The sequence below is a fragment of the Danio rerio genome, chromosome 12 (assembly GCF_049306965.1).
Source record: "Danio rerio strain Tuebingen ecotype United States chromosome 12, GRCz12tu, whole genome shotgun sequence".
Lineage (NCBI taxonomy): Eukaryota > Metazoa > Chordata > Actinopteri > Cypriniformes > Danionidae > Danio > Danio rerio.
In genome coordinates, this window is record NC_133187.1 from 16,723,858 (window position 1) to 16,750,690 (window position 26,833).

Genomic DNA, 26,833 nt, shown 5'->3' on the forward strand with positions numbered 1-26,833 from the left:
ATTTGGATATAACTCAGTTTTTTTGACCACACTTTGTTATTATTGTTCATTTATTTGTTTGCTGGAAATTAGAACTAAATTTAGAAATAGTTTTGAAACAAATCTTTGCGCTTAACAAACAAAATTAATTATGTATGGGCTAATGGATGTCTGTGCGTACACTATGTTTCCCTATCCGTGAAAGTGAAAGTAAAGAATGAGGAGACTCATTCTTGTGCTGTAGATGCTCTGTTTAACTGTTTTCTTACTAGTGAAGGGTTCAGTTTTTCCACTTACAAAATCCGCCATGTGAATGGCAAATGTGCTGTGGCGTGACGCAAATGACTCTTAAAGGGAATGTGAGATTCCCTTAATGCTTTTGCGCCCTGCGCTTTGTGCATAGATCGGCAAAATAGAAATTCCTTATCTGCCTAACATCTAGCAGCTAAATGTGCTAAATGTGTAATATTTTCTAGACCTGCTAAGAACTCTGACAGCTGCATTTTGTACTAGCTGAAGTTTATTAATAGATAATGCTGGGCAGCCAGCAAACAGAGCATTACAGTAATCCAGCCTAGAAGTCATAAAAGCATGAACTAGCTTTTCTGCATCTGAGATGGATAGCATACTTTGTAACTTAGCGATATTTCTCAGATTAAAGAAGGTGTTTTTTGTGACATGGGAGATATGATTTTCAAAAGTTAAATTGCTTTATAACACCCAGATCTTTTAAAGTTGAGCTAATGCTAACTTTGCATCCCTGTAATTGCAGGTTGAGTTGTGAGATCTGCTGTGTACAGGATTTAGGCCAAATAAGCAATAATTCTGTTTTGTTTGAATTTAAGAGAAGAAAATTGTTGTTTATCCAGTCTTTAACATCTGTAATGCACTCAGTTACCTTAGACAGTTCAGACGTCTCATCAGATTTAATTGAAATATGTAATTGAGTATCATCTGCATAGCAGTGAAAGCTGATCCTGTGTCTTCTAATAATGTCTCCCAGGGGTAGCATGTATATTGTAAGCTGTTTAGTGCCTAAAAGTGCCTAAAACTGATCCTTTAGTCACCCCATACTTTACTGGCCTGACTGTTCATTTATATTCTCAAAGTGGTCTCAGCCAATTAAGTATGACTTAAACTATTGTAGATCCTGTCCCTGGACACCTGTAGAATTTAAGCAATCTATGAGTATATTGTGGTGGATGGTGTCAAATACGGCACTAAGATCAAGTAAATAGCATAATGAGATGACCCTTGGTCAACAGCTAAGAATAAATTGTTGGTTATTTTCACTAATGTGGTTTCTGTACTGTGATGAGTCCTGAAGCCTGACTGGAGCACTTCAAAAACATTGTTAGACTGTAGAAAGGAGCATAATTGGGCAGAGACAGCTTTTTCTAGTATTTTAGACATAAATGGAAAATTTGAAATAGGCTTATATTTAGCTAAGTTGCTGGGGTTCAGTTTTTTTTTAATAATAGGCTTTATAACAGCTAGCTTCAAAGGATTTAAAACATGGTCTAAAGATAAAGAACAGTTGATAATGTAAAGAAGAGGTTCTCCTATAACAGGTAGCAATTCTTTCAGTAATTTTGTTAGAACTGGATCTAACATACATTAGATGAAATTTAGGAAATTTAGAAAGTTTAAATATATATATATATATATATATATATATATATATATATATATATATATATATATATATATATATATATATATATATATATATATATATATGTAAAATATCTTGGGTAGAATCTTGAAAATAGAATGCAGTTTCGGCCAATAGGTTAAAAGCAATAAACAAGTTGAACTTTAATTTTATTTTGAAATTGAAAAATCACTACATACGTAAGAGTGATATGATTAAAGATTATGAGGAGGGAGGTCTTAAAACAATTGACTTTGTTACAATAAATGAGGCCATTAAGCTTAAATAGTTACAATCTTTCATTAAAAATTATTCTTCTTTTTGGTTTGAGATTTTGAGATTCCTACTGCTATATTTAAGAGATGTAGTGGTATTAATTGTTTGTTACAAAATGATTTTGAATTTTCTAAACTCCCCATAAACTTTCTGCTTTTCATCAACAAGACTGTTATGTTGGAAATTTATATTTAAACATAACTTTAGCTCGCATAACAAATATACATTTGGAATAACAGATGTATTTTATTAATTTAATAAAATTATAATGAATATACCTTTACAAATGTTTAACTTAAGTAAGAAAATGCTATTTTACAGATAGAAAATGCTCAAACAAATTGAGAGACAATGTGGTTTTCCAGGATCTGTTAAGAGAGCTTATACACTCACCTGCCACATTATTAGGTATACTTTACTAATACCAGGTTGAACCCACTTTTGCTTTCAGAACTGCCTAAATCCTTCATGGCATAGAGTAAACAAGGTACTGAAATATTCCTCAGTTTCTGCAGATTTGTCAGCTGCACATCCATGATGCAAATCTTTTGTTCCACCACATCCCAAAGGTGCTCACAGAAACCAGTCTGAGATCAGTCTGATTTACACTTTATGACATGGTGTGTTATCCTGCTGGAAGTAGCCATCAGAAGTTGGCTACATTGCGGTTATAAAGGTATGGACATGGTCAGCAACAATACTCGTAGGCTTTGGCATTGACATGATGCACAACTGGTAATAATGGGGCCAAAGTGTGCCAAGAAAATGTCCCCCACACCATTACACCACCACCACCAGTCTGAACTGTTGATACAAAGCAGGATAGATTCATGCTTACATGTTGCTGATGACAAATTCTGACCCTGTCGCAGCAGAAATCGACCTGATCAGGCAGTGTTTCTCCAATCTTATATTGTACAATTTTGTTGAGCCTGTGCCAATTGTAACCTCAGTTTCCTGTTCTGAGCTGTCAGGAGGGGCACCCAATATGGCCTTCTGTTGCTGTAGCCCATTCACCTCAAAGTTTGATGTGCATTCAGAGATGCTCTTCTGCATACCTCGGTTGTAATGAATGGTTATTTGAGAGGGGTCTGGATGCAGACTTGGTACAGTGCAATCTGAGTTGCATCCACCTAACCCCACCCCTAATCCTACCCGTCACTGTGATGTCACTCACTCCATTGAGTGCATTGTGTCTGACATTGCATCACTGAGTGAGGCAATTTCAGCTTGCATTATAAAGGCTGCATCTAGATACTATTAGGTTATTTGAGTTACTGTTGCCTTTCTATCAGCTCGAATCGGTCTTGCCATTCTCCCTTGACCTCTGGCATGAACAAGACATTTGCACCCACAGAACTGCAGCTTATTGGATATTTTCTCTTTTACAGACTATTCTCTGTAAACCCTAGAGATGAGATCAGCAGTTTCTGAAATACTCAGACCAGCCCATCTGGCACCAACAACCATGCCACGTTCAAAGTCACTTAATTCAACTTTCTTCCCCATTTTGATATATGGTTTGAGCTGCAGCAGATCGTCTTGACCATATCTACATACCTAAATGTTGCTGCCATGATTGGCTGATTAGAAATTTGCGTTAACGAGCAGTTAGACATGTGTACCTAATAAAGTGGCCTATGAGTGTATTTAGTCTCATTATGGTAAGAAAAATGTGTATAATATTAGGGGGAAAAAATATATCATATCCTGTTAATCCTAAAGGTAAAGAAGAGCACTTTAAAATCATGAATTATATTTATCCTGCCAAAGAATTTCTAAGGTTGAACTTCAATATTGATGAAATGTATGCCAGTTTAGTAATTTACAGTGCACCCCCAACAAATATATCTTTTAAATTAATATTTTTAACTGGAAGCTATACAATATTTTATTTGTGCATATTTTATATCCACTTTTTAAAATACAAATGTAAAAAAAATTGAAAAATCAAGAGAAGCAAAACATTTTTTAAAATTGTTTAAATGTTTTAGGTTGTAATTTATTTTTGCAATATTTTGCTAATTTAATTGTATTATCTTTCAGTTTCTAAATATGTTTGATGACTAAAATCTTATTTTAATAAATATATCTGTTTAATTAATCTGTTTTGTTTAAATGCACTAAAATATATTGCCTATATTCACTGAGATTATATTCACATTTTCAAAATAGGCTGTACTCTATTATGCTGAGCACTGTAGATATTGAAACAGTTTACTAACACTAATAGAGAATTAGTTTGGATATAACATACAATATCGTAAGACTTGTCTTCTCATAGAAAATAATTAAGTTTGGCTTAATACGTAAGGATAAAAAGACATCCTAAATAATGAATAATTTGTTGATATTATTAAAATTTCATATTAATGCATGATTCATAAATGTGTTAACACTAGAATATTGTGATATATTTGACATAAGAGAGATAACGTCAAAAAGTAATATATGTATTATTTATATGTATATAAATAATATTTATATTTATTTTTATATTTTGTTGTAATGTTAATAATGAGGACGGAAAGATTGTGAATATATGACAGCGATCCAAAGCTGGGTGACCGGATTAAGATGGCGGCGGCGTTGACGTACCATCCAACGACGGAGGCGTCTAGCTTTCTGTGTGATCAGCTGTCGAGATATCGGCAGTACGCATGTCTGTTCATGGAGTAGTTTTTATATCTACTAACGCCGTATCGAGAGTGAGGGACTTTAAACAGCATTACCCTTGACTGTAATAAACAAATACACAACTTGACAACATTAATTTAACGGCAAATAGTCTAAAAGTAGTAGGCTAGCGCTTGAAAAGTTTTCCAGTCACTTCTGACAAAACTGAAGTTTGCGACAGATTCTGCAATGGACTGGTGAGTCACATGCACTGCATTTTCTCTCTCTCTCTCTCTCTCTCTCTCTCTCTCTCTCTCTCTCAATTCAATAATTGCTTTATTGGCATGACAACCCTGCTGAAAAATCCAGCTTAAACCAGCCTAGGCTGGTTGGCTGGTTTTAGCTGGTCGACCAGGCTGGTTTTAGAGGGGTTTTGGCCATTTCATTTTAGCAGGCTGGGAGCGCAGCCAAAACCAGCTATGTCCAGCTTAAACCAGGCTGCCCAGATAGCAAAATACACTCGGGCCAGTTCCGGCTAGATTCTCGCCTGCCGGAGACTAACCCCTCGGCCCAACTTCGGCTGCCGGACTCGGGCCGGATGCCTGTGGACTCACTGCCCGATTCCGGCCCGAATCAAGCGGGCCAGATGCGCCGGAATCGACGCGAGGGTAATGTGCGCTGCGGCCCGGAGCTGGCGCGACTCCGTATTTATACACCTTATAAAACCTTTTGGTATTACATTGGTACTTGATATATGGTATTACAACCATTTGAATTTATATAACAGCAAACACAGGCTATAATGTAAACACAAAGTGTAAGCACTGCGTTTAACCTTTGAATAAAGTGCAAACTGCATACATATTCTGTAACGAAAATAATCAGACAAATTACAAAATAAATAAATGTTAAACGTTTATTGATTGCATGAAAAAAATAGTACTAAAATTTTATAAATAATTTTGTAGTGCACAAGAATATCAATATAAAAACAACAATAAAACAACACAATAAAGACACACAGAAAGATTTAAACAAAAACTCTAAAAATTACACACAAACACAGATGTTTTTTAAAACAACCCTGTTTTCCCAATAGACTTGAATTAAAAATTTGTAAAAAACAGCTAAATTTTATATAAACCTAAATATAGAAACCAATTTAAGATATAGCAAGAAACATCTTAAAAATACCAATGACAATCCGTAAAATATCCAAGTCAAACTTGTAAAAAGTACTGCAGAATTCTGAAGAAACATCTTGAAACATTTTTTAATAAAACATTAAAATAATAATAAACAAACAAATATATATATATATATATATATATATATATATATATATATATATATATATATATATATATATATATATATATAAAATTGCAGAAGTATAAAGTCAAACTTTTTTTTAAATAAACTTGAACAAAATCAATTGCACAAACAGCAAGACATGAGTGAGATGATTATACATTTCATATATATACACGTCTTGTTCAATTTTATATTTATAATTTTATTTGTATTACGTTTATTAAAAATGTATCAAGATGTTTCTTCAGAATTTGGCGCACACATACATACCATACATATATACACACACACACACACACATATATATATATATATATATATATATATATATACACATATATATATATATATATATATATATATATATATATATATATATATATATATATATATATATATATATGAATGCAAATGAAAGAAACAAATTGTTCAAGTATCAGGGAACATCCTAATACACTTAAAATGTTGTTTAAAAAATAAAACAAAATAGTGATGTAGACATTTGACACATTAGCTTTCTCTTCTTTCTTCCTCCATCCCTGTCAGGGGCAAGTTGTAGCTACCTTGTAATGCATTTTTCCACTTCTTTATCAGTGGCGTGGTATGGACATTTGTCCTCACTCCATCTGTGATTAAAAGATAAACAGATAATTAGTAGTGAACAAGTACTAATGTAAAAAAAAAAAGAAAAAATTAGGAAAAAAGTAGGCTACCTACGAAGCAAAAAAAAAACACAATAAAAAAAAAAAACAAATAAACTTAAAACACTTTGAAATTAGCAAGAGCTTGAACTTACCAGTTTCTTCATTTGTTCAGGCTGCTCCTTTAGTTGATTTTCAAGTTTTTCCAAATCAAATTGGCCAAAGGAAGGTCAAATGTGTTTACATCTGGAATTTCATCACGTCTGTTTTGGTTTTGTGAGAATCAGGCCCAGCTGCTGCTTTATGACGTTGCATGATTTTAAAACTTCAGTCAGTCGTGCTAAAAAAGAAAAATAACAGATTAGTATAAATCAACCTGTAGCTTATTCTCATACAACTTCTGTAAATACAACAGTGGGTTAGACACTGCTGATATTCTCTAGTTGATCTTTACTTTCTAGCTGCATTAAACCTTAACAAATTCAGTGATGTCTTCAATTCTTACAAAGACATCACGAAATGCAATAAGTTCTGTCTTGATCTCAAACTGCACTAGAACAAAGACTGTAAATATTCATAGGTGTACTGCAGGAGTGTCCAAACTTTTTGGGCCGAGGGCCAGATGCAAAAAAACAAACGTTGTCGCGGGCCAAATTTTACACAGACAAATCACACAGACACGTATATATATATATATATATATATATATATATATATATATATATATAGTTGAAGTCAGAATTGTTAGCCCCCCTAAATTATTAGCCACCGTTTATTTTTTCCCCAATTTCTGTTTAACGGAGAGTTAAACATTTTATTCCACACATTTCTAAACATATTAGTTTTAGTAACTCATTTCTAATAACTGATTTATTTTATCTTTGCCATGATGACAGTAAATAATATTTGACTAGATATTTTTAAGACACTTCTATACAGCTTAAAGTGACATTTAAGGCTTAACTAGGTTAATCAAGTTTATGTTATGTAAGTTTATGTAATCAAGTTTTGTTATTTTATAACAATGGTTTGTTCTGAAGACTTAAGGGGCTAATAATTTTGACCTTAAAATAGTTCATAAAAAAAATTAAACCGCTTTTTATTCTAGCCGAAATAAAACATAAGTCTTTCTCCAAAAGAAAAAATATTATCAGACATACTGTAAAAATGTTCTTGCTCTGTTAAACATCATTTGGGAAATATTTAAAAAAGAAGAAATAAATCAATGAGGGGCTAATAATTCAGACTTCAACTGTGTATAGACAGACAGACAGATAGATAGATAGATAGATAGATAGATAGATAGATAGATAGATAGATAGATAGATCATAACAAGAACTGCTGCTTAATTGAATGCATGTAATAGCGACACCCGGTGGTTATTTATTGAATTACGTTCATTTTGTATAGCGGGCCAGATTCTATTGATATTTATAAAAAGCCTCGTGGGCCGTAGTTTGGACACGCCTGGTGTACTGGAATGTACAGTATCTGTGCATCTTGATGGTGGTCTTAAGATTTCTGCCATAGTCATTGATGGTGATGGTACTTGTGGTGCTGCCTTGATTTCTGAAATCTTCATACCTGCCTTTTATCCAGCCTCTTTGTTCCAAGTAATTTTTCTTCATCACGGTATAGATGTGTCTATACTGTCCCTTGATCAGATACATTTACAAAACAAAACATCACTTTAGTATAGTGCCAGGGCAAAACTCACAGGTTGTAATAGATCAATGACATAATGTTGACAGTATGTGTTTAAAATAATTGCAAACAAACCTGTTCTGTCTTTAGATGTATGACGGGCGATCATCATCCTCATCCATCTACCAGTCAGAAATCACAGTTGCGTGTGGATGTTTGAGTCGAGCTTCCTCATATGCATCTATAATAAAACATCACATTGTTGTTAACCTCCCATAAAGTTCAAATCCTGAAATACTATCAAAGTTAATTAATGGATATAATAACTATAGTGTAAATAATCAGTACACAGAAAGTTGCACAAGATTTATTCAGAGATTCATGCAGAGTGACAGCCTTATGAATCTGATACATAGATTTGTAAGATGGTCAAGCACATGCATTATTCTGTACCCATGAAGATTAACCTACCATTGTGAAAAATGTTTGATGATGATAGCCAATAACAATAAACCATTTCAGCTGTTTGTGAAGCAATTAGTAATGTAATGTCTGAAAAGCTCAATCTATGTTGAAAATATATCAGCAGTTTACAGCTTATAATGGACTTTTAGCACATAACTATAACATGCCTATTCACGTTCAAAAGAGTGTGCCATTGACTTCTTTGGTCGTGATGTGCTGCAAAATGATCTCACTAGCCTTTGTTAAACAAGAACAATGAGACTTAACCAACAAATATTGTTACCCATTCATTTAAATCAGAATTTATCACTGTCAATAACATAAAAAAAAAAAAAACATCAAAATCTGCTTTAAGACGTTCAGTTTTACATTAACTGACCATTACAGCTTGAACAAAAGATATAATTGATTCACATAGGCTAACACATATGAATTAAAGTGCATAGTAATATATATAATGTTAAATCAGGAAAAAAACACGTTTTGCCAAGTTAGTTAATGGATTCGTCTACAGAAACTTTCTTTAACGCAAAGTTAGCATACACACACATTCGTTTCATGTTTCTTTAACATAATTAAAATAGTTTTCAGTTACTACACACGTTACAATCTAACATTGTGTAAAAGGAAAAGGAACTTTCAGACGTGTTTGTAACTGTTAGCGTTAGCATACATTAGCTCCAGTCGTGTTTCTTAAAGCAAGTTACATTTCGTATCAAACTGTTTTAAATTACTAAACGCTGTTACAACCAAACACCGTGGAAATGCTTTAAGCTCTAAATTCGCTAATTATACAGAACACAAGCAGTAAAAAGCTTACCTTTCTAACCGGAATCCACGTGAAGTCTTTGAAAAACCAAACTTTTTCTTCTTGTGATCTTTGTGCCATGGTGGGTGACAACCAGCTTTTTGGAGCATTACCGCCACCGTCTGGATTGGAGTTTGGATCATGAGTTTAGTCACGCATGTGTTTATTATGAAACCAACTTCTGCTTTAAAAAAACAGTCAGCACAGGAGCGTGCTATCTCTAAAAATAAGCGAATTTTACATAGTTTTTCTCTAGATGACATGTATAATCTATTTATAAATAATATTGTTTTGTTTGCGTCTAAACATCGCGACCATCCACACTAAATATTCTTTTTTTTTTTTTTTTTTTTTTGCTATCGTACCATGAATATTTTCTCAAATTATCATTATACGTGGAGCTAACAGACTACGAGATAAAATAAGAACTTAATCGGTTGCCATCAGCCGAGTCCTTGCCAGAAGCGGCCAGGATATGGTTGACCGGAATCGGGCCAGTGCTTTACAGCCGCATCACAACCGCATGTGCGCGAGTGAGCTGCGGGCCGCGCTCGGCCCGGATAACACTCGTCGATGCCGAGTCGGAGCCGGATGCGCCGGGGGGCAGCCGAGCTCGGGCCGATTACTGCCTGCTATCTGGGTGGTCAAGCTGGTTTTAGCTGGTCATTTTCCAGCCTGACCAGCTAAGACCAGGCTGGAAATGGCTGGAAACCAGCCTGGAAGTGGCCAAAACCCCTCTAAAACCAGCCTGGTAGACCAGCTAAAACCAGCCAACCAGCCTAGGCTGGTTTAAGCTGGATTTTTTAGCAGGGAAATGTATTGCATAGAGGTAAAGTTAGTTTTATATTGGTACATTCATTCATTTAGAAGTCCTTATATTGTTTAACATGTTTCTTTGAATATTCGATCGGAATTAGCATGCAAGTAAGACTAAAAAACGACATTAACACTATCTAATTGACTGTGAACAATGTTGTATTTTGATAGTCATTGGCTGCTTACATGATTTCCCCATTTAGAATTTGCAAAAATACTTTAATGAAATTATATTATTATTAGGAGAATGTCTGAATATCTGGATATAAAACCAACTTTACCTTTATATGTATTTCCAAAGCAGATTTAACATACATATATAATAATAAAAAAACAGTACACACAATAGATAGTAGTTGTACATAAAAAATAAAAATATATTTATATATAATAGTTAAATAAAATATAAAAAATACATCATATTATTCAATATACCATATTATTATTCAATATATCACATTAATATTCATTATATCATAGTATTATTCAATAAATCACATTAATATTCAACAAATCATATTATTTATACAAATCAATACAAAAATAATAATAGATCAGAATAAACTACGTTTACAATCAACATTTTAGGGTAAAACTAATAACAACAACAATAAAAATCAGTATATTTACAATGATTCATTTATAATAATCTAGGTGTGTGTGTATGTGCGTATGTCTCTCAATTTAATTCAATAATTGCTTTATTGGCGTGACAAATGTTACAAATGTATTGCCAAACCATTTATAAAGTTTACATTAAAGACAAAGGAACATACATTTATAATAAAAGCACAGTAAATAGTAGGAGTAGTGTAAAAAAAGGATATATACATATAATAATTAAATAAAAATAAAAATAGTATATCATTATTCAATATATCATTATTATTGAATATATCATATATTTTTAATGTATCAGATAATTATTTAATGTATCATATTATTCATACAAATATATAAAAATAATAATAGATCAGAATACACTGCACATTTAACAATCAACATTTTAGGATAAAATAGAAATAAAAGAATAATTAGTATATTTATATATAATTAGTATAAGTATATTTAAAATAATTAATTTATAATAATCTGTGTGTGTGTGCACGTGAGTGCGTGTACGTGTGTGTGTGTTTTAGAGCTGCACGATTCTGGCTAAAATGAGAATCGCAATTTTTTTTTTTGCTTAAAATAAAGATCACGATTTTTTCACGATTCTGTATACGTAAAATAAAGGTATGGTAAAAACAAACATATGGTAACATTGATAATATTTTGTGTAGGTCTACTGGTTTTTATAAATAGATCTATTCTACTTATAATAATTATGATTTTGAATTATTATGTTTGAGATATATGCTTGCAATCTGTCATATTAGACAAATTTATTCACTGGTAAATTCAGACTTTTGCCATTATCAGATTATATTAAACAATATGCTAGAGTAGTTATACTGACATTGTAAACATTTATTTTCATGTACAACTGTGTGTTCGCTATAAAAGAAAAAACATATCAAATGCTTGCCGTAATCATAACTCTAAAATGCGATATGATCATTTACATGAATTGCACACTTTCGGTTTCATTTTGACTGCTAAGTGCTTGTTCATACTTCGCGCGCGGTTCCCAAACGATCACTCTGTGCCACAAACTGAATTTTATTTACAACTGTATTACCTGTTACCCGCAACATATGCAGGTTCTGTTCTCTAAAGTAGACAACAGCTTAAGGTCAGCAGCTCACGTCACGTGTGATTTTCCGGCCGCGAAAACATATGAAGATAAAACTGACATTTTTAGGTGAATTATTCCTAATAAATACATTGTGACTCATTCAACATCATTTGGAGTTGTCAAGGTCACTGAGCAACGTATGTGAAACAATGAAAAGACTCGTGCAGCCGCCTTTTCTCTTCTCTCCTGAACTTGAAAATATGATTGGCATTATCGTAGAAATGCTGGATTAAGATCGTCTACAGCAGGGGTGCTCAATCCTGTTCATGGAGATCTACCTTCCTGCAGATTTCAGTTGCTACCCAGATCAAACACACCTGCCTGTAATTATCAAGTGGTGTTCAGGTCCTAATTATTGGTTCAGGTGTGTTTGAAAGGAATAGGATTGAGAACCCCTGGTCTAGGGGGTCCAATCGAGATGGCGATCTTTTAACGATTAATTGTGCTCAGTGAAATGTGGGCAAATGCTCTGTAGTTTGTGGTAGAATGTTTCTCTTATGTGCTGATAGTTTGTGCAGCGGATGAGGAAGTGTTCTTCCATCTCCACCTCTGCCTGGGCACAGTGTGGGCAGATGCGGCTTTCTCTAGTTTGCTAGTTCTGTCTATCGGCCCTTCTCTACAATCAGACTATGAGCACTCAGTCTGTATTTGGTTATTGTTGTTCATAATTTACTGTCCCTTACTGCGCTCAGATATGTTGCTGTGGTATAATCTTTATTTAGGTCTAAGTAACATTTGAAGTTTACTTTGTTTTCCTGCTGCTTCATTCTAGTAAATCAGCACTCTCATGCATTTATCATTTGATTGGGCTTAATTCTGTGGAAAAGCATGTCCGCATCCTGATGCTGCCTGCTGTGAGTCATATTTGTTGTGTTGGTTTGTGTTTGTAGCTTCAGGACCATCTGAATCCGGGGGCTTTTGTAAATGTCCATTTCATGGTTTTCAAGGGCTTTAAAATAATAAGAGTTGGGGTCACTCGTTTCGTTTGAATGTGTTTCTAAAATTTGATGCCTTGTTTCTTAATGTGCGTGAGTAGAGGATACTGGCCTAATTCTACCCTGCATGCATTGCTGGGTGAGTTCCTTTGTACCTTGAGGATGTTGCTACAGAACTCTTCATGTTGACTTTCAATTGGATTTTTATTCCACTTATTAAACTCTTGACTGAGGAGAGGACCCACACTTCACTTCTGTATAGCACTATAGGTTCAATCACTGACTGTAAAATTTTGAGCCAAATTCTAATTGAAATTTCTATTTGTGTTGATTTTTTTGAAAGGCCCTTCTTGCTTTCTCTTTCAGTCCATTCACAGCCAAATGTAGTTTTCCATTAGCACTTATTTTTAACAAGCCCTTATTATACATTAAAGGGTCATATTTCGGTTTTATACGCATTTATTTTTACCTAATTATCCCAGCGACTCCCATATGAATCGTTCAGTGATTCATTTGTTCCCAAACCCCTCCTTAAAGCGAAGCTAATCTGCGCTGATTGGAACGATGACAGTCTGTTGCAATTGGTCAACAGCGTTTAGCGAGAGACAAAGTAAAATGCCATCATATGCCAAAATGAAGTTTTTCCTTAAATCAAGCAAAATATTCTGCCAATGGGGTAAGCAAAATAATCTTGTTTTTCGATTTGTGATTAGTTTATTTTGCTTACCCCATTGGCAAATTATTTTACAGTGCATCTCCAGCCACTCGTCCATTTTGGTATTTATCCCCGAAAATTCCATTAATTTTAAACACACTTTATAGTAGTTCACATGTTAAGACCACAGTACACAGTACTCTGTAATCAACAGTGTTATTTAGACACCTCACCCCTGAACCTAACCCCCCCTAGTCTCCTGGATTTTTTGTGTGTTCATAAGTGCCTGAGAGCAAAGCAGTGCAGTTAAACACCAACATATTGCTCTAATCTTAACCATAACACATTCAGTATTAATCCACACAGCAACAAAAGCTAAACTATTCTTAACCTTGAACGCAGCATGTGTGTAGGATCAGCTGACGGTGGCCATAGCAATGACAAACGACAGTGGAACGCAAGCTCACAAACGCATTTAAATGTGTAAACAAAGCAGCACATGACGCATTTTCAACGTGGCATGAGATGGGATATGAGAATATAAAGAGTTAACCAGATACAGTACAAGCGGTTACAAGAAACAAAACACAATTTAATACATAATTTGCAAGCTAGAGAAAACAAGGAGGCAACCATTTACTTACACTTATGAAATGTGTCATGGGCCAGGTCTGATTTCATGATTTATCTTTCATTTTGGAACTTTTCTCCGTTCTCAGCTGTAGATCATTTCTATTTGCAATCATTCATGTGCCACCTGCTTTCACTTGTAGGCTGATTAGCCTCTCTATTTCAACTTCTGTGTTCTTTGTCTCAGTGTCAGATTATGACCCTTCATGTTGTACATTCACATTAACTGTGCATCGTTTACTAATACTTTTTTCTGTAGTTTGTCTAGTCTGATTGAGTCCTGTCTTGCGTGAAGTGTTATATGTTCCCAGGGCTTACCTGTACTCAACTTTGCCCAACCATCACCAATCTTTAAGTGTCTGCTAAGGATCTCATTCCCAGTCGGGGGGTTGTCAGCGCTGATCAGCTCTCCTCATGTGCCCTCTGACAAGCTATCTCTGCAGGCTCCCATCGCGCTCACCCTGAGCCTTCGTAAGCACTTGCAGTGCTGCGTCCCAGCCGAAGCCTAGTGTGCAGAAGTCTGCCTTTGTTAGACTTTGTGCCTAATAAACTGTCCTTATTTTGCCCGCACCCCTTGTGTATTGTCTGTCCATTACAAAATGGAGGAAGAAACTAATCCATGAGCTGTGTACTGATAGTTAACGTCGAGCTCTGTCAAAGTCTTATAAATCAGTAATTTTTACTGATCCTTCCTTTTTTGTAAAAATAAACCTCAACCACTGACTCTTCACAACTTCATCTTTGGGTAGAGAAAATAACAAACTTACCCTCACACTTCGAATGATATCCAGCTAGTGTACAGTGACTCATGATTCAGGATCAGGATCTTCCTCTTTTTCTTTGCTGCTGTGTCAGGCACCAATTCACGTCACGCCAAAACGGCTAAAGACACTTTATCAAGAAGAACCACTATGAGTCAGCTCTTTTTTTAGATGAATCAATAGTTTTAAACACTGTGCACTTTCAGATTTAAGCTTTAGCTGGATATTTCACTTCACTTAAAGCTGTGTTACACACTACATGCAAGGTCATTTTCAAAAACCCATAATAGGGACTCTTTAACCCAAGGTATGTGTAGAGTGTGGCGGGTTCATCTTCTGTTATACCAAGGGTGAAACTAGGGCTGCTCGATTTTGGGAAAAATCATAATCACGATTATTTTGGTCATAATTGTAATCACGATTATTCAAAACGATTATCAGTTAAAGTCAAAATTATTAGCGCTCCTGATAATTTTTTTTAAATAAATATTTCCCAAATGATGTTTAACAGGGCCAGGAATTTTAACAGTATTTGCTATACTATTTTTTCTTCTAGTCTTATTTGTTTTATTTTAGCTAGAATAAAAGCAGGTTTAAATATTTTGAAACCCATTTTAAGGTAAATATTATTAGCCCCCATAAGCAATATATGTTTAATTGTCTGCAGAAGAAACTACTTTTATACAATGTACTTGCCTAACTAAGCCTTTGAATAGCACTTTAATCTGAATGCTTGTATTTTGAAAAATATCTAGTAAAATATTATGTGCTGTCATCATGGCAAAGATGGACGAAATCAGTAATTAGAAATGAAATATCAAAAATATTATATTCAGAAATAAGTAAAAAAAAAAAAAAAAAAACTTTTTTCCATTAAACAGAAATTTGGCAGGAAAAAGATTGCTAATATTCAGGAGGGCTAATAATTCTGACTTCAACTGCATATACAGCCATTTTCCACCCTGCAAAATAAAGAGAAATAAATACAATACAATAAAAATATGAAACAAACTGTGCTTTAAGCATCTTCCCTCTAAAAAAAAACACTTTAGCTACAAAAATTCTTCAGTCAAGAGCAGTTAGGTATTTTCTTATTTTGTTTGATGTTTGCGCTCCTCTGCTCGTCTCAGTGTACGAATAAGACCGACTGCTGACCGGCCGCATGCTTCTGACTGTGTTTGCGTGCCGCACACACACATAAGCATGGGGTCTTTCAAGCTTTCATTAGCAACAAATGTGTACAGCTGGAAAGGGGGCGGTATATGATGCAATAATTGTTTATCTCGATTAATGCTTTTCATTAATCATTTAAAGCCGAAATCGAAATTGGATTTTCGATTAATTGCACAGCCCTAAAATATATTAGTATTGTATATAATTATATGGCTGTGATCTAATAAAGGCAGACATCCCAAGTCTCCCGGAAGTTCCAGGAGTCTCCCGCAAATGCATAGAGACTTCTGGATGCCAGCAAATAAATGATAATCTCCCGGAAATCGCGCGTCCTTAAATACGTTGCACACCCCTCTCCACCGCATCACTCCCTGCTCTTCGGGTACGTCGCGTGCAACTCACTCCTACCGCTCTTCAGGTATGTCGCGTGTACATGCCCCCATTCCAATACATCGCTCATCATCACCTGCAACAACTGGAAGTGGATTTTTTGAGTCTGGCTGATCTCAAAGATGTTTTCATTATAGTATGAACATTCAGATGGAGGAATGAACAGAGCTCATAAGAATATGTTCTTTTTCGTTAGATTGAGCTGATTTTCGATTTTGAGTCAGATATGAGATTCTTCTTTTTAAATTAATTTGATGTATTTAGCGATTTCCAGTTTGTGCCAGATTATCGTGCCCCCCGAATCTCTACCATGTTTCATTTTTTTCATGTTTTTTAAATGAAATGGATATTTCACGGTATCCTGGGGGAAAAATAGTGACCTCATCAGTTCTGCACCATGTTTCCTAGAGTATTATGATTTCTATGTTTGAAATGCTTTCCTTAAAATCCAAGGTGTTAACTTTACGCCCAAGACTGGATGAGTTAACATCCTAATTATTCCACAATGAGATTGTCAGCAGTTTCATTTAGTCAACAAACACTTTTAACATTCCTCTAGAATAGAACCAATCTTTAAACCATAAAATACCTAAATATCATATATAGCCATTTATATCATCAAGATTGAGTATTTTACTCTCAACTATTCTATTAGGCGTGTGCAGATAAAACTGAGCATGTTCTTGATCTCTCTCAGACTGGAGCTGTGTGTGTGTCCACTGGCTGTTTTAGTGCTGCAGCATATCTCAGTTTTGCCTGTTGTCTGTGACTGCTGGTGTAGTCACCCATCACTGGGGCTTCTCTGAGTACAAGCTGTTTCCTCTGCTGATGGTGGGGTCATACTACAAGATTCTGTAGCACTGGCACAGAGCGTGGATGGTGAGGGGGTAGGTGCACTGGCAAAGGGGCGTGGAGGGTGTGGGTGCACTGGCACCGGGCATGGATGCTGAGAGTGTGGGTGCACTGGCGCAGGTTGTGGATGCTGAGAGTGTGGGTGCACTGAAACAGGGCATGGGTGCACTGGCACAGCACAGGGTGGTGATGGTCTGCTGGCACAGGGTGTGGATGTTGATGGTGTGGGTGCACTGGCACAGGGCGTGGATGCTGAGGGTGTGGGTGCACTGGCACAGGGCGTGGATGCTGAGGGTGTGGGTGCACTGGCACAGGGCGTGGATGCTGAGGGTGTAGGTGCACTGGCGCAGGTTGTGGATGCTGAGGGTGTGGGTGGACTGGCGCAGGATGTGGGTGCTAATGGTCTGCTGGAACAGGACTCTCTCTCTCTCTCTGCTTTATTCTGCAAGATAAATGTTTCCTATGTATTGCCAAAGCAATTGTGATATTTACAATAGAACATAAGAAAGCAAATGACATAGTAGTATTTCTAGTTATAAGAAAAATAATTAAGAGTATATATGACAATCAACAATTTTGGACAATACAATAATAATGAGTGGTAACAGTATATTTAACAATTAACATTTTAGGATTCATTCATAACAATTTAGAATTCTGTGTGTGTGTGTGTGTGGTGTTTGTAAGCTCATCACTGATATTTATATGTATTGTGCTGCTATTAAGCTGCTTTTTTCACTTGATACATATTGAAATTATGTGTTTTATTGTATAACTGTGAATTCAGGGCAAATGAGCTCAAATTTGGGGTAGAATGTTGCTTTGATGCTTTAATAGTTTGGGCAGCAGGTAAGGCAAGTGTTGATCTGTTTTCACCTCTGCTTGATGGTCACAATGTGGGCAATTGCGGCTCTCGTTGGGTTGCTAATTCTGTCTGTAACACCCCTTGCAAAGGATGAAAGAAGAGTTCAACATGTCTCAATCAAGAACAAGTTTGGAGCATATGTTTGATGAAAAATTAGAAGAAATTTAATTCATAAGAATTAAAATTCACACCTATAAATCTGTCACTTCTTTACTAAAAGGAAAAGGGTCTATACACTGTTTATTGCAATGAGTATATTACAAGAAGTTATATTATTAAATATTCATGTTAAAACATTTATTAAGTTGTATTTATCTAATTATTTTAGCCAGCTTTTAGTAACTTTTGCAATATTGTCAAAAACACCGAACTTTCAGTTGTTATATGTAAAAAGGCCTAAGTTTGCAGGAGACTCGCGGAGCTTCTGGCAGAGGTCATGAGATTGGACGAGACTAAGATAGCGGCGATCGTGAGCGCTGGTATTTACAACACTCAGGAGTAGGGTTGTAACGGTATGAATTTTTTACGGTATGATAATCGTCTAAAACAATACCACGGTTTGACGGTTTCGCGGTATACGGTATTAAATAGTAATTCTCATAGCAAAGACCCTGAAAAGAATAAGAACACGTTTTCTGACTGAACAAAGGTTTTATTTCAACAAACTTTTGAAAGAACCATTTTAATAGAACTATAGAAGTCTTTTATAAAAATAAACTGAAAATCTCCCATTTTAATAAATTAAATTAGAAGGAATAAACAAGCAAGGTCTTTTAAGATTAGACAAAAATAAACTTAAACTGTCCTTCCTTATAAGCAGGATAAATGGGAGACCAAAAGTGCAATACCAAGTTTATGGCTGTAAATTTAAAGCGTTGTTTTTTTCAGTCTAGGTTGTGATGAAGAAATGTAAGCATGTTGAGATTTTCAGGACTTAATCTTGACCGCTGAGGTGAGAGAATGTGTCCACTTGTACAATAAACAAATAAAAAAATAAGAAAATAATAAATAATGTGTCAAAGTCCAAATAAACATGGTGCAAATCCTCAGTAAAAATAGATATAAATATTTACTATACTATAAATAGTTACATAACGAAACTAGATTCAATATGGAACATCCTTAGGTTTTATGTGCCAGCATGGATATGGTTGGCTGTGGATATGGATTTGGATATGGTTGTCTGCAATGCAGACAAACAGCTGCACCTTCATTTGTGTCTTTTGAAAACAGCAAGAGCAGCAGTTCGTCTTTGCTGTGTCACTGTTTTGTCATGTTTCTGTGCTGCTGTGCATGCAAAAGTACTTAGTATGAGAATTATTTCATGCAAAACTTTTTTTTTTTGCGTTTTATTTAGCCGCGCAGAAATGTATGCCTATCTCTCATTCCGTGTTGTTCAAAAAGCTCAGTGTTGGTCCACAAACAAAAGCGAAACCTATGCTTATTGGTTGTGATATATCGAGTTTGAACCAATCTGGGCATGGAGGAGGGACAATGCATCAATGTATCATGTCTGGTTTGTCCGGAGACACAGTGACGAGCGCTTCTTTGTCAAATCAGCGTTGTCAAATTTTGATGACGTAACCGCACTAATTCCGGAGCCTCTAAAAGTCCGCGAATGTTATGTGATATGTTAAGCTGAGATTCTCTTATTTATGCCAATCTTTGAATTGTATGAATCGGATCAGCGGATCAAAAGTTATTAAACATTTAAGAGCAATACTTATTTTTAGCCGCGGGCGGCTGTCTCGGTCTTTAAGGGTTAAAACCGTTGATATGCAATTGTTCATGGTATGATAATCGTGCATGTTCAAATCGTGGTAGACCGTCATACCGGTATATTGTTACAACCCTACTCAGGAGCCAACTCAGGGCCGGCCCGTGGCATAGGCAGTAAAGGCAAATGCTAAGGGCACTGTACATCCAGGGGGCACCAAAAATAAGCGCGGTTAAGATGGTTTTGTTTTCGATATTCCTGACACATTCAGGCAATAACTCAAAAACCTCTTACCCTAAAAAGATCGTAAGGGTGTTTCCTACAAAAAGACAAAGCTGGTTATGTTTAACAGCTGTCTTTTTCTTTTCTATTCGCTCGACATTACGACCACTGCTCCCTTTAAGCCTTCGCAATATGCGTTTAGCCTCAGCCTCAGTAAGGGACCGTCGGATAAGTGCTTTCTTTTTTCAAAAAAAACTTTTTTTTTTTTTTTGCTCTGCCCAGCGCGTGCTCTGAAACGCATATTGCGAGGGCTTAAGTGTGTGTGTGTGTGTGTGTGTGTGTGTGTGTGTGTGTGTGTGTGTGTGTGTGTGTGTGTGTGTGTTTGTGTGTGTTTGTGTGTGTGTGTGTGTGTGTGTGTTTGTTTGGTGCTGTGTATGTTTGTGTATGTGTTTGAATGAGAGAGTGTGGTGCTGTGTGTCTGTGTGTTCATACAGACAGCTTGTTATAGCCTCCCCCAAAATATAACACTGTGTATGGAAAGCATCGTCAGTGCACCATGATGCACCGAGATATCGAATTGAACCGAATCGATGGCATGATAATCATAACCGAACCGAACGGTGAGACCAGTATAGGTTCACACCTCTACTATTAACTGTCCTATAGACTTCCATTGCAAAAGACTGTCATTGACTCAACATTGGATCAAACTATGTGAGCTCATAACTCTGCATCAGAGTGTCATAAAGACTAATGGCTGAGCTCATTTAACTCATACTACCAAACTGCCAATAACTGACAGGCTTTTAACTTTCTAGCCACTCCCTAACAACCAGATACTGCACCCTAGCAACTGTCCCATAGACTGCCATTATAGAGGCTTGTGTTTTAGAGACAGAGGGGTTGTTTTTAACTGTTCATAGCAACAAAACAGACTAACTTAGCAACTATATTACAGCAGCTGTCTCTCAGCATCAGAAAATCTTAGAAAAGCGGCGGCTGGCTTGTTTGACCTATCTATCTATCTATCTATCTATCTATCTATCTATCTATCTATCTATCTATCTATCTATCTATCTGTCTGTCTGTCTGTCTGTCTGTCTGTCTGTCTGTCTGTCTGTCTGTCTGTCTGTCTGTCTGTCTGTCTGTCTGTCTGTCTGTCTGTTTTTCTGTCTGTCTGTCTGTCTGTCTGTCTGTCTGTCTGTCTGTCTATCTATCTATCTATCTATCTATCTATCTATCTATCTATCTATCTATCTATCTATCTATCTATCTATCTATCTATCTATCTATCTATCTATCTATCTATCTTCAAAACTGTTTTGAACTAAATAAACTACACCAGCAGGCTTTGTAAAGCCAGCCTCAAAGTCTCGACGAACTTTAATAATCTTGTTAATCTTGTTGCAGTACTGTGGACCATTACACAACAGGCATGCTGCTCAGTGCAGCAGGAGATGCTCTGGGATACAGGAATCAGCTGTGGGAATACAACCAATCTGGCCCTGCCATTCACCAGGTCAGAAAAGCTCTGCATACTTTCTGTATATGTTACTGATTTCTGGAATAAGATTTGCATCACTTTCATACATTTGCAAATGGTGTTTTGCATTTGTGAAACGTATTTTATGAAAATTTATTTTTATTTTGTGCACGTGAATTTTTTTGTAAATATAAATAAATATTTTATGAACGTGAATTTGATTTTATGCACGTGAATTTGGCTATGCATGTGTACATCCGCCTTGCGGTATTGTTTCAACTATGAATTGCTTAAAGTGCAGTGCATACTACATATTGATGGTGTGCAGTGAGGGGTATGGAAGAGTCTGTGTGGGTTGTGTTAAGTGTTCATTAGCCTGATAGTCTGGGGGAAGAAACTTTCCATCAGCTGGCTGGTGTGTGACCGATGCTGCGAAACCGTCTGCCTGAGGGTAGCAGAGAGAAAAGTCTATGGCTTGGGTGGCTGGAGTCACTAATAATTCTCTTGGCTTTCCTTATGCACCGCCTGGTGTAGATGTTCTTAAGTGAGGGAAGCTATGTCCTATGTAGGCCTTTGCGATTGCTGCTGGTGCTATTTCCATACCAAGTGGTGATACAGCCAGTGAGGATGCTCTCCACAGTGCAGGTGTAGAACGAGCGGAGGATGTGGAGGGTCATTCCAAACCTCCTGAGACACTTGAGAAAGAAGAGCCGTCGTGCCTTCCTCAGCTATGCGTCTGTGTGAGCTGTCCATGTCAAATCCTCAGCGATGTGGACTCCATGAAACTTGAAACTGCTGACTCTCTCCACTGTTGTCCCATTGATGGTGATGGGGGTGTGTTCTCTCTTTCCTCTCCTGAAATCCACCACCAGCTCCTTGGTTTTGCTGATGTTGAGTGAGAGGTGATTTTCCTCACACCACTGCGTGCACCTCCTCTCTGTAGGCCGTCACATCATTATCGGTGATTAGGACCATCAGCAAATTTAACGATGACGTTGGAGCTGTGTTTGGCTGCACAGTCATGTGTGTACAGGGAGTACAGGAGTGGGCTAAGAACACAGCCCTGTGGAGCAACAGTGTTGAGTATCATTGTGGATGATGTAATGTGGTTCATTATGACCACCTGGCGACTGCTTGACAGGAAGTCCAGGATCCAGTTGCACAATGAGCTGTGAAGACCCAGAGCCTGGAGTTTCACCACCAGCTTAGCAGGCACTATGCTGTTGAATGTTGAGCTGTAGTCCACAAACAGCATTCTCACATATGTTTTTTTGTTTGCTTGGTGAGACAGAGCAGTGTCCAGGGTGAAAGCAATTGCATCATCAGTGGAGCGGTTATTCCTGTAAGCAAATTGCAGAGGGTCAGTGTGAGCAGGCAGTAAAGAACAGATGTGCTTTTTAATCAGCTTCTCAAAGCACTTGCTGAAGATGGGTTTTGCCAGTCATTTAAGCATGTTGTTTTAACTGATTTTGGTGTTGGCACAATAGTTGCTGTCTTAAAGCATGTGGGAATCACAGACTGAGAGAGCGAGAGTAAAGATGTCCTTGAAAAACCCGGCTATAGCCAGTGTGCGCATGCTTTAAGTACATGTCCAGGAATGCCATCTGGGCCCATTGCTTTCCGGATGTTCACGCTTCGTAAAGCTCTCGTTACGTCCGCGACAGAAACAGAGTGTAGAACAAGCGCCGTAGAACAAGTTGAGCTCGTCCGGGAGAGATGCAGCAATGTTTACAGTGGTGGATTGGTTACTTTTAAATTCTGTCATGTAATTAAGTCCCTACCACATGCTCCTTGTGTAATTGGTGTTAAATTGACTCTCTACCTTGACTCTGTATTGACGTTATGCTTCTTTGATGGATTTTCTGAGGTTGTAATTTGCTTGTTTTTGTTCCTCAGCATTTCTGGATTTAGAGGTGGAAGCTCGCACTGATAGGGCTGTTTGAACTTCAACATTGATCCATGGTTTTTGGTTGGGGTAGATACAGTTTTTGTTGGGACCACGTCTTTAGCAATCTTCCAAAATCCGGTCACCACGCGTGTTTGCGGTGATGTGTTGGAGCGATTTTCCTGAAATTGGTGTTGTTTACCAGTTAAACTCCGCGAACTCGGCACCGGGTACGTGACGTCATCGACTTTTGCTTTAAAGAGCCCATATTATGGGTTTTTGAAAATTCCCCTCCATGTAGTGTTTAACACAGCTCTAAGTGAAGTGAAGTATCGAGCTAAGGCTTAAATCTGTTAGTGTACAGTGTTTAAAACTGTTGATTCATCTATAAAAGAGTCGACTCATAGTGCTTCAAACGAGTCGCCTTGATACCGATTCATTAGGTGTTTCGCCATGACGAACGAACGAAACCAAGTTATTCACGTGCACGCGCAAACCCGGGAGATTTCAAACCTGAGGCCCCGCCCTCTGATGCAAAAACCCAGACACACACACACACACCCACAAACACATGCACACACACACACACACAAACATGCCGGTCGATTGAAGTCACACTGCAGATGGATATATTGAGTCTCTACCCAAAGATGAAACCTCAGCATTATAGCCAAGCAGTTGGAAACTACTGGAAACTTCTGGAAACTACATGCTACAAAGAATACTTCATCAGCGTTTGTTAAAGGAAGGATCAGTAAAGAGTAACTTACTGATGGACGTCAGAATGGATTTTTCTTCCTCCATTTCTCAAGTGTAAGTACGTGCGATTAAAGTTGCCTCGTTGACTTTAGCTTGCAAATGTATTTAGTTGTGATTTGTTACTTGTAACCGCGTGTACTGTATCAGGTTAACTGGCTATATTCTCTTATCGCGTGCAAAGTCACGTTAAAAACGCGACGCGTGCTGCTTTGTTAACGGAGCTCCGTGGAAGAGGAGTATTGTGTGTGTCTGTGTGTGCGTGTGCGCGCGCTGTCGTCCGGAGGTGTGTGTGTGTGTGTGTTTGTGTGTGTGTGTGTGTGTGTGTGTGTGTGCGCGCGCGTTGTCGTCCGGAGCAGGGTTAAGTGCGTGTGTGCGTGTGTGCGTGTGTGTGTGTGTGTGTGTGTGTGTGTGCGCAATATGTGTGTGTGTGTGTCTGTGAAAAGAGCAGAGTGAGAAGCTAGGAGATCTCCTCAACTGTTTTTGGAGTTTTTGCTCAATAAAATAGTTAGTCGTCCGAATTTTCAAGTCCATTGTCTGTATTTACATTGACCCACTGGCAGCTAAAATCTACGCCTACACTATCGAGCGTGCATGAACTGTGATTACTTTTATATTGCTGATTAGCTGTTTGGTATTTCACTCTCTGACTGAAGGCAGTCGACCAATCGCAACAGACTGTCATTAGTCCAATCAGCGCAGATTAGCTTCGCGCTAAGGAGGGGTTTGGGAACAAATGAATCACTGGACGATTCATACAGGAGTCGCTGGGATAATTAGGTAAAAATAAATGCAGATTATAAGATCACGAAATTGTTTTTTTGACCTTGCATGCATATTAAACTGTTGTTGGAGACCCTTACAACCAAGATATGACCCTATTTCATGTATAAGATGGGCTCTTTAAGATTTAAAGGGCTACCCAAAAAATTTCAGTAAACTCCAAACGAACGCACGACTCCTCCACCAACTGTGTAAAAAGCCATTAGAACGACACAGATCACAGTGCCTATTCATGCCAGAGTTCAGTGGAAAAAAAGTGATTGACAGATGGTAATTTGTGTGTAACTTTATGTATTTATGGTTTAGTTATGGGTAAAGCAAAGATCATGTGGGTCAGATAGTAAAAACGCCCCACCTATGACAACGATGCCACCCTTCTTCACGATGTTTCACATAAGACATTGTACGATACCAAATTGGTCAACATCGCCCAACCCTAATTGGGATACCTTGGTAGAACTAAATGCATAAGACAATGAGAATGTTTTTTAACTTTGAATGCAATTAACCCTGTTGTTGAAGCTGCTATTTCATTCCATGCTAGGATGGACTAATTTAAGATTATCTATGCAGTAAATAAGTGAAAAAAGATAAATGACTAAAATCTGCCTTTTGAACATTTTACATCATATTTTTAAAAAGGACTAAATATATATTGGAAGTGAATTCTGGAAGGTGAATATGAAGTATTGAATTTAGCCATGAAATTGTGTGTGAAAATTATGTTTTTTGTTTAAATATTTACACCTTAAATAAACAACAACACAATTTCAGGACCTAAAAATGCAAACCATTACACTTCAGTACATTAAAATACAATTAATTTGTAATGAAATGCATTTTTTCAGTGCTATTCAACAAGCTTTTAATTTCAAAATTAATTTCAATTATTTTTAAATTCTAATACTTTTGCCATTGATTTTGTTCCAAAAAGGAAATGCTTTTATTTCTTCCTGTTTAAGGAGGAATTGATCAACCCCTCCTTTTAAAATTTTTCAACCTGATTGGGTTGCTCAGGTGAATGCTTATCATAATCCACCATTCCATTTCGTGGAGCTTGTTGTCTTATTCTAAAATGCACAGTCAAATAAAAGTGTCCTTATGATCTCAGAGGTATTTATTATCAACATCTTTTTTTAAAGTTCTCATGACAGTGTTCTGAACTTAAAGTCCAATCATGAATTGAATTGGATGAGGAATTAGCCACAGTTGTTGTATTTGTTCTTACAGTGTTTTGTCTATTATTAGTGCTTTAAATTGGACACGTGCATATGCATTGTCTTAAATTTTGAGACTCTTCTTTGGTGTTGATACTGACTAGAACTGGTTTTGGTTCCATATTTGTGTCTTAGCTCCATGGGACAAAAGGATTCTTGTTGTAACATATGAGTCTTACCATACACCCATCACAATACGTCACCAGGAGCAGTACTTTTTATTTTTTTATTTATTTATTTTTTACTATTTTCAGACATTTGCACAGATATCATTTTTACATTATGCGCCATGGTGTTTAAATTACTGTTACTATAAACTTTATTGTTCCCTTTGGAGTGGTTTGTTCTGCAGCGTAATAGTTCCCTTTTCTGAACGGGAACCTCGACGAGACTATGGGCTCTATTTTGACGGTCCATGTGCAAAACGCACGGTGCAAACGCTTTCAGGGCGTGTCAGAACGCATTTTTGCTAATTTAAGGACAGGAAAATCCGCTTTGTGCCGTGGCGCGGGGTCTAAAATGGTTGATTTTTTTTCTTAATGAGTTATAGGTGTGTT

At 36.7% G+C, this 26,833-nt stretch overlaps 2 protein-coding genes and 2 long non-coding RNA genes across 5 annotated transcripts in view; 2 read left to right on the forward strand and 2 right to left on the reverse strand.

The window, feature by feature from the left end:
- LOC137496805 (uncharacterized) overlaps window positions 1-14,972 on the reverse strand; it is a 33,779-nt gene extending 18,807 nt beyond the window's left edge. The window contains exons 1-2 of the long non-coding RNA XR_011017400.2: window positions 14,940-14,972; window positions 14,491-14,677 (exon numbers count right to left, since the gene is read on the reverse strand). This is a non-coding gene — a long non-coding RNA (uncharacterized lncRNA). The remainder of the gene's footprint in view (window positions 1-14,490; window positions 14,678-14,939) is intronic.
- med1 (mediator complex subunit 1) overlaps window positions 1-26,833 on the forward strand; it is a 700,564-nt gene that overhangs the window by 531,952 nt on the left and 141,779 nt on the right. The window lies entirely within an intron of this gene.
- adprh (ADP-ribosylarginine hydrolase) overlaps window positions 4,479-26,833 on the forward strand; it is a 47,728-nt gene continuing 25,373 nt past the window's right edge. The window contains exons 1-2 of one of the 2 annotated variants that reach the window (NM_001003453.2): window positions 4,479-4,782; window positions 21,563-21,671. In NM_001003453.2, coding sequence (NP_001003453.1) covers window positions 4,775-4,782; window positions 21,563-21,671 — 117 coding nt within the window. In that variant the 5' untranslated portion in view covers window positions 4,479-4,774. The remainder of the gene's footprint in view (window positions 4,783-21,562; window positions 21,672-26,833) is intronic. The other variant, XR_012387539.1, reaches the window with a different exon arrangement.
- Window positions 6,686-8,361, reverse strand: LOC137496804 (uncharacterized). Its single transcript, XR_011017399.2, has 3 exons — window positions 8,261-8,361; window positions 8,066-8,136; window positions 6,686-6,820 (listed from the first exon to the last, which is right to left on the reverse strand). It is a non-coding gene; the product is annotated as an uncharacterized lncRNA (long non-coding RNA).